The 9,018-nt window shown below is 37.6% G+C and overlaps 1 protein-coding gene across 3 annotated transcripts in view; it reads left to right on the top strand.

Moving 5' to 3' along the window:
• Positions 1-1,330: 1,330 nt before the first annotated feature.
• Positions 1,331-9,018, top strand: part of GNE (glucosamine (UDP-N-acetyl)-2-epimerase/N-acetylmannosamine kinase) — a 15,112-nt gene continuing 7,424 nt past the window's right edge. Inside the window, exons 1-6 of one of the 3 annotated variants that reach the window (XM_009084050.1) lie at positions 1,331-1,533; positions 3,423-3,874; positions 4,901-5,053; positions 5,466-5,678; positions 6,361-6,448; positions 7,542-7,752. In XM_009084050.1, coding sequence (XP_009082298.1) covers positions 1,370-1,533; positions 3,423-3,874; positions 4,901-5,053; positions 5,466-5,678; positions 6,361-6,448; positions 7,542-7,752 — 1,281 coding nt within the window. In that variant the 5' untranslated portion in view covers positions 1,331-1,369. Of the gene's footprint in view, positions 1,534-3,422; positions 3,875-4,900; positions 5,054-5,465; positions 5,679-6,360; positions 6,449-7,541; positions 7,753-9,018 lie in introns of those variants that run through there. The other 2 variants (XM_009084048.1, XM_009084049.1) reach the window with 2 other exon arrangements.

Below are 9,018 nucleotides of genomic sequence, written 5' to 3'. Positions count from 1 at the left end.
GAATCGTGGTTGTTGGAGTTCAAATATTAAAAAAATCACTGGCAGTCATAGTTTTGCAGAGCTATCATGGACTGTAAGTGGAGACTAGAAACATTTCTTACCTTTGACTGCTTGGGATAGATTCCTAATCACCCTAGCAATAGTTATACCAAAACATTGTTTTATATATTGTGTATCATTTAACATGTATGTGTGATAAAACTCAAACTAATCTGTCCTAAAACTAGGGAAATCTTGAAAAGTTGCTGAATTTTATAAGTTTCATAAGAGTGGGATGTCACAGTGGCCTTTCTTTAGAACTTTACTGAAAAAAATCTCAATGTAGTCTAAAAGGAGCATGAAATTGCTCTTTTTAGTATTGTCATGTATGTATTGTCATGCTTGTGTGGGAGCTGCTCAGAAAGTGCTTCCCTACATGACAAAACCAGTGAGAGATTGATATCACTCTGAGTCAGAGATGAGCAACCCTTGTACATTAATCCAGAAAAAGCTTACTTGACATTTAAGTGCAGCAAAAGTTTGACATACCAAAAGTAAGGTACTTACTTAAAATAGTTATTTTCAGAAGGAGAACAAAAAAACCCCACCCAACCTTACAAACATCTGGTCCTGATAAACTCTTGCTAACACCTTAGTAATTTCTGTTTGAGGGGAGAGGACATTTGGGTTATTTTGGGGAAGTTATTGCTGTACACTTTCTTAATAGGTTTATTGTAACCTAATACTGTATTATTGAATATCTTGGTGTACTTTGGCCTATAAAACACTATGTAAGGGTTTAGAAGTCAATGTTTAACTTGCTTTACCTGGCCAAAATGTGTGTAATGAAGATATGTAAACTCACTCAGTCAAAAACTTTCTCATTTTGTTCACAGAGTCTGTCAGTGGATGCATCTTAGCAGTTTGTTCCATTCTGTGGTTTTGGAATATGAGATTTTCTGTCTTTCATTTATTAATGCATCAATAATTTTTCTATGTAAAAGCAGAAGAAGTTTCCATTTGAACAGGGAGCAGTCATTTTACTGCTTAACTACAGTTGAACTTCATAGTACTTAAATATGGTTTATATAGAATTTTTACACATTTTTGTAGAAACAGAAGTATTAACATTTAGTTTTAATTAAAAAAATTAAATCTGTTCTTTTCTAAAATCTTCTGATGATAGGTACTGTAAGGTATTAGTTGTCTGTTATCAATGGATTAGTTACTATGTGTCCACAGTTCTGGGCTGCACTTGGGTGTACTGTTCGTGAAATGTACCATTTGCTGCAAATAAATTTCTATCATTAATGGTGCACTTTTCCCCCTCTCCCTGTTATGTCAGGAGGTGTACTTCAAGAATCTTTCAAAACAGAAACAAAAGGAAGTCATGGAGAAGAATGGAAACAACCACAAACTTCATGTTTGTGTTGCTACTTGCAACCGTGCTGATTATTCAAAATTAGCTCCCATTATGTTTGGTATTAAGGCAGAACCACAGTCTTTTGAGCTTGATGTCATAGTGCTTGGTTCCCACCTGATTGATGATTACGGGTAAGGTGAATTTTTATCTTTCTACCAATCTATATCTGGGGTGTTACCAATGAATGTTAGGTAAAAAAATCCTTGGCATCGTGACTTTTAGAAAGTTTTGTGTCATTTTCACAGAGGAAAGAGTCCTCACTGATTTTGTTGCAACTCTTCCACTTTGCATCATTATTGGTGAAAGTACTTATCCCTACTACATCCCAGGGGAATACTGTTAGTTCTTCCAAGATTGTGGAGGAAAGTGTGGTTGTCTCTTCCTGGCAAAATGATAGATATATTGGGTATGGTTAGGTGGGAGAGATTTAGGGTCCTTCTCCATCACACTCCATAAGTAAGTAGTCAGATCACCTGCCTGGGAGGATGAAATGTCTTAGTCCAAATCCTTTCTTTGGAAGGACTTCTCACATCTCCTGTTTGCTGGGGAAAAGGTAGAAGGAAGAGCATGCATATTCCTCCATGGATTGTGGGATTGCGATTTGTTTTCCTCAGGCTGCATGTACCAGATTGAACCCAATAAGTGAAACACTTACTTTGCAAGACAAAATCAGACTGTAGCATAAATCTGCAGCATATCTGCATTGTTGAACTTTTAGGAATGTTAAGCATATCTTCAAGTAAAGACACTTACAGTTCTAGTGTGAAATATTGGCATTTTATGGGTTACGGTGGGAGGAAGTTACGTTATCTCAGGCGACAGGAAGTTCCACTGCTGATCATTTTCTTTCTGCATATTAAAGAGCTTAGTTTCTTGCTTTGTACTGGCCGTTGTTTCCACCCAATAACGTGGCAAAGTGAATTCAACACCGCAAAAGTAACCTGAATTGAAACAAAACTAAACCAAAATAAACCCAAATTACCTGACAAGTTACTTGTGGGAATATATTCTGTGTGTTACAGTAGTGAGCAGAATTGAATAGATAGAGAGAGAGAGGGGGGTGGTTTTAATTATGTAGAATGGAGTTTGCTTCTTGTGTGGCAGCACTTTATAGGCTTTGCTATCTCTGCTCAGGTTGCAGATTGTGAGATACTAGTTTGCAGAATGTGAGTAGGAGAGTAGATTTAAGGAAAATTAAATCTGATTTAAATGAGTTTAAAAGTGTAATCCTTCAGTGAATATCAGATGGGTTGAAAACAAAATTGGGAAAGTTCTATTTTTTAATCTCATATTCCAGCCCAAGTATGCAGATTACTAAGGTTAGGTTTAAGTGAATGTGGTACACAGGTAATTCTATACAGATGTGTGATCTCTCCTATTTTAAATACATAACTGTAAACAATAAAAATTCCCAGTATTCAAGGAATGTTTTAACTTTCTCATTATGGAATGAGGCTGGTAGTATGTGTGGAAAACCTTTTTTCTTTAGTGTGAAAGTCTGTTTCCTTTGAACATAAGGCTTCTATGTGCAGAGGTTTCTTAAGTCTGCGAGTCTGTAAGCCTTGATGCAGCTGAAACACAGAATCTGAATAACATGTGCTTGCTGCAGCATGTTTTCCTTAGACATACAGGCTCAGCTTTGCATCATATCTGTTGTACTTACACATTTGTCCAGCAAAGTCAATAAACATACCTTTTCTGAAAGGAAATCATGCCACATCTCTTCTTGGAAGAGCTGTGCAAGCATGTAAAGAAAGAGTTTGAGGATTTCTAGAACACATTCTGCAAAGCTCCTCATTAAAAGTCTAGAAAAACTCAATGCTTGGAATATGAGGATCTTCATATAGATGAGAATATTCTGTTAAAATCTTAAAAACTACTTTACTTAATGAAGGAGATGTGTTAAGGAGGCCTTTGTTCAAACCCTAGTACAGCTATTCTAATTTGCATTTATTTTGTCCAGCTGTGTTGCTGTAAAACCAAGCTGTATTTACTCTAACCCTTTTTCTCTCACCTTCAGCAATACCTATCGTATGATTGAACAAGATGACTTTGATATTCATACAAGATTGCACACCATTGTGAGAGGGGAGGATGAGGCAGCTATGGTGGAGTCTGTGGGTCTTGCCTTAGTCAAGTTACCAGATGTCCTCAACCGCCTGAAACCTGACATAATGATAGTTCACGGGGACAGATTCGATGCCTTGGCCTTGGCCACGTCTGCAGCCCTGATGAATATTCGCATTCTGCACATTGAAGGTGGGGAGGTCAGTGGGACCATCGATGACTCCATCAGACATGCCATAACCAAACTGGCCCATTACCACGTGTGCTGCACAAGGAGTGCAGAGCAGCATTTGATAGCCATGTGTGAAGACCATGATCGCATCCTGTTAGCAGGCTGTCCCTCGTATGACAAGCTTCTCTCTGCCAAAAACAAGGACTACATGAGTATCATAAGCATGTGGCTAGGTAAGCAGTCCCCTTTTTGTGGTTTTCATATGACTTTCAACACTAGACAAATCAGTAACTAGGTTATCAGTCAAAAAAAATAGTATATTTGGCAATAGAACCTGGTATTTCTTTCTTTCTGCATTTTCTTTTATTCTGTATTTTGCCATGTGCAGCTGAAAAGCTATTCATCTGTCTTAGTTAACACTTCTGATCCTTTAGCCAAGTCAAAAAAATACTTCCATAAATGGGTAATTTCTCTGAGCTGAACAATTTAAAACCAGAACAGTCTTACATAAAAAGTTATTTTGGTGCAGAGGGGTGTGTTTGAATAGAATCAAAGCCTAATATAAAAGAAATCAAAGGGAATTTGTATTAAGATTTTGAGGTTTTTTGAGGAATGCACTGCAACAGGGTAACATGTGCCTAAGGCTTGTGGTGTTTCATATTCATTGACTTACAAATAATTCCTGTAAACAATGGAATCTTGTTTGCTTTTTATTTTTGACAAAGCGGTTGCCTATATGGCACATTAACGTGCATAGTTGCAAGCTGGAATCTTCTTCAATCAGTAGGAGAATATTTTGCAGATATATTTTTTTAGCAGATATACCAAAACGAGTATGACTATTTTAAAGCAATGGGAATGAATTCTTTACTTGAGGATGGACAGCTGACAAAAAACCTGAGCAGCTTCAGGATTTCCCTGTTATTCCAGATTTACACTGGAGTGAGAACAGACACTTGACCCTGGTATAGTCTTGCAGAGCTTTAGAAGTAGTCTGGCAAGTTAATCGTTCATTGAGATTTAGGTAGTGGTCTCTAAAGTTATGAGACTTGCTTAGAGAGGCAAAGAATAAGTTAGAGCCCTCTGCATGTAACTCCCTTGAGTTTTATTGTAGCATTGATACTTAATGTTAGATACTCTATTTGGTGCCTTGACTGTTGAGGCTTTGCTTTCACATCAGTAGTTTCAAAAGTATGTCTTTGCTTCCTCTTGCTATTCTATGCCAATTGAAAAAACTTGTCTTGGGCTCTATTTGACAGGTGAAGATGTCAAAACCAGAGATTATATAGTTGCTCTGCAGCATCCTGTAACCACAGATATTAAACATTCCATAAAGATGTTCGAGCTAACACTAGATGCACTCATCTCGTTCAACAAGAGAACACTTGTTCTGTTCCCTAATGTGGATGCAGGTGAGTGGAATACCTTCATGGCAGAGTGACACATAAGAGATTGTCTTTAAAAGAGTGCTTTTATCCCAGGCCCTACAGGCAGATGGAAATAGCAGGGTGGTCTCAGCATCGTGTCTGCATCCTCTGCAGCCCCATGTTCATGGTGCTGGAGGACATTTCAGCTTTTCAGTGTGGAAAGGAAGATGAAGGGAAACCATGTGACATGTTGGAGCAGTATTAGTGCCCTTTAAATTAACTTAAAACTAGAAAGAGATTTTTTGGATCAAACTTGGTCTTAAGTGCCCAGCCATGCATCTTACACTGTAAGGATTAAAACAAAACCAACTCAGTGAATAGCTAGCTACTACCTCCTTTTGGGCTTCCATTCTAAAAGTAGAACTCGAATAATTTATTCTACCTCATTTTTCTGCAGGAAGCAAAGAGATGGTTCGGGTGATGAGGAAGAAGGGCATTGAACATCATCCCAATTTTCGGGCCGTAAAGCATGTCCCATTTGACCAGTTCATTCAGCTAGTTGCTCATGCTGGTTGTATGATTGGTAACAGCAGTTGTGGTGTCAGAGAGGTGGGAGCATTTGGTACACCTGTCATCAACCTGGGCACACGTCAGACAGGAAGAGAAACAGGTACATGTTTGCTTAACTAATTCCTTGTGGTTCTGAGGGGTTTTTTTCTTCCACAGGGTGAAGTAAAATGAATGCTTGATAGAGACCATCTTGCATTATCAGTGCAACATAATTTTGACCCATTTTAAAGCTTCACTGGCTCTTCCTGTATCATATTAATGCTGTTTATGTGTTTTACGTAAGATAATGGGACTTTTATCTGTAGACAAGTGAAAATCTATCTCCATTTGCAGTGGATTCCATTTAGCAGAATAGGCAACTCTTTTTTTTCCTTTATAGCTGGTTTGATGCTTGATATGTATTAAAATTTCATTTCAAAAGTATGAACTCTTCACCACTTCAGGAAGTAACTGTATTGTGGTATTTCAGCTATGCAGACATGACACAAATAGCCATTTATCTCGTTTTCATTTGTGCATTGCTAATAATAGAATTCCGTTGCAGACTAATATTCTACTCTCTAGTATTTTGTAGTGCAGTACAGGATATCATAGTTGTCACTACTGCTTTATTGGGAGCAAGGGGAGGCACACAGTTGATGAAGAACATTGTCGACCTGGTGGGCATCTTTCCTCCTCATAGCAAAGAAAAATAATTGTTGTTTTCATGTCTAACCAGTTCTTGTCCTCTAATGTAATTGGAGAAGCTGATCTGTCCTATTATGTTAACTTTTGTCATCTAGGTGAAAATGTCCTTCATGTTCGTGATGCTGATACACAGGATAAGATTCTGCATGCTCTACAGCTGCAGTTTGGTAAGCAATACCCATGGTGAGTACATATATCTTAATTCATTGGAGGGGGTGTTAAAATCTGTAGAGTAAAAGGCATTTAGTCAGGAGGTGGTTCATCATATTTCATCGGTGCTTTTCATGCACTAATCTGAGGTTACAAAGTATTTTTCATTTCAGAATCTTACTGCAGTGTCTGGTATGCAGATTAGTATCTGTAGAGCATAAGTTTACTAGTAATGTTTTGATATATATAGTCATTTAACATCCAACAGAAAGTCAAGAGGACAGAATTCATATGTTAACTTAGATCAGCATGACTGAGAGAGCTTGTTGCATAGGAGCAGTATGGGGGAGGATGTTCTGTCTGCCTGTAATGATTTGTGCCTGAAGGACACACTGCTTTAGAGTTGAATTGACCTCAGGCATGATATGGAGAGAGTCCTGAGTGCAAACTTCCAGGGAAGCTGCAGGATTGTAGCAAGATGCATTTTTTATTCCTCAGCCGTACAGTATTGACCCTCATTTCTTTAACATAGAAGTTCTTGTAAATTTATAGAGATAATATTTGTCTAATTAAGGACAAGAATTGAGAGTATATTTCTTAAGAACCTTAATAGAGCAATAAAAGTGAATTCTGTAATACCAGATGTCTGACACATGTATGATGGTATTTTAAAAACAGACCTGCATGTTGAAGACTGACATGAATGTAGAGTTATTATTATGTAGTTGTCATCTCTGTGATAAGTACATCCTGTTTGGACCTGTAGCACATAGACAAGCTGTCCATAATTTTTGTATTGCTGCTTTGCTTTATGATGTGGGTCCCTTCATTAAACTTTAATTTTATAGGTTTTTTGGCATTATTAGCTTCCCAGTTTTCTACATTCCAGTTTCATATTCCAAAATAGAGCTAGTGCCAAACTTGTACACCCTGTTGTGTGATCTTAAAACTACTGTCACTATCTACCATATCTCATGACACTTGTGTTGTGTGAGCTGCAGTATTGTCATAGCAGCCAGATCATAATTTTGTAATGACACAGTGTTACAGCTTTGTGTCTTATAATGAACTTTCTAGATTGCAGTGTTATTTCCAATTACATGGATTTTTATTTTTTGTATTATAGCTCAAAAATATATGGAGATGGTAATGCTGTTCCAAGGATTTTGAAGTTCCTTAAATCTATTGACCTCAAAGAACCATTGCAAAAGAAGTTTTGTTTTCCTCCAGTCAAAGATAACATCTCTCAAGATATCGACCATATTCTAGAAACACAGAGTGCTCTGGCTGTGGATCTAGGCGGGACAAATCTCCGAGTAGCAATTGTCAGTATGAAGGTAAATATTCTGCTGTGCTTCTAGATATTCTGCAAACTCCACTGAGCTTTGTGGTTCCATTCCTGTAGTGAGGGTATATGTATATTGAGGATATACAGGTTCCATTGCTGTAGTGAGGATATGGGCTTATGTTGCAAAAGAGCTCCAAAACAAAGCAGTCCTACTGACTTTTGTTGTTGAGGGATAAAGAAGATTGTCCCTCATTTGTTGTGCAAAAAAGTGAGATGCTCCAAAAGTAGACTTTATTCCCCACTGCCTTACACAACCACGTAATGGACACACAAAACCATTTTGAACAACAACCAGCATCTAGCAAAGCAGTTTACTGATCTCTGCAGCACTGCAAAGATGTTAATAAAACTCAGGGTGAGAAGTCTTTGAGCTTTTATTCTCAATGGTATTTGACAATTACTTCTAGTATTACACTGCATACTTGCAGATAACTAGATCAGTTAGATGCAGTTACCTAGAAAGCAGAGTAATGTGCCTGCAGAAAGATGAAGGGCTAGGAAATTGATCTGATACAGTCCAGAAGTTCTGCATTCACTTAGAAGATGTCTGACAGATTTTCAAGGCCTTAAAGACAACTTTTAAGCACATAACTTTTTTTAGAAGTAAAATTGACACCACATTTTCTGTGAACGGAGCCTGAAAAAAATAATTGAAAAGAAATCCGGTCCACTTTGCAGTGTGTAGCTTGAGGTGGCATTTATGAAAGTTGAAATTCTAGCAGAGTGAAAAGGATCAGATGTTCTTAATAAAATTTACACAACAGATGTAAGCATTTAACAGCAAGTGGCAGAGTCTGATATGGTTTTATTTTCACAAATAAGTCAGTTTTCAAAAATTCCTTTTAAAAGAAGCTGTTGTGGCTTCTGATGTTTGCTGCAGTCTTGTCTTCCAAAACAACTTCTGATTCCCCTCCCCCTCCAAACTAAAAGTGAAGAGGAAACTAAACATACAAAATCTCCAAACTGTATTGGTCACATGATCCTGAGATGGTGGGATCTAATACTGAAAAACATTGACAGGTTGGAATTTTCTCAGTTCTTTTGCTAACAATGACCCAGCTATGTTGCATAGAGACTGTCTTTGTTACTCTTTGTTACTCCTCTTTGCTTAGTTACATTAATGCAGTGCAGTTCACTTAGGTATATTGCACAGGTGATACAACCTGGAGAGTAGCACTGCTAAGCACTATACCTTCTGCTGTTTCCTGGCTTAGTCCTGCAATACGACCACTATGTTAAGATTAGTTTCCATAGT

Source organism: Acanthisitta chloris, unplaced genomic scaffold, assembly GCF_000695815.1.
Source record: "Acanthisitta chloris isolate BGI_N310 unplaced genomic scaffold, ASM69581v1 scaffold22431, whole genome shotgun sequence".
Classification (NCBI taxonomy): Eukaryota; Metazoa; Chordata; class Aves; order Passeriformes; family Acanthisittidae; genus Acanthisitta; species Acanthisitta chloris.
The sequence above is the reverse complement of the archived record's forward strand: the minus strand, read 5'-3'. Positions and strand labels throughout refer to the sequence as shown.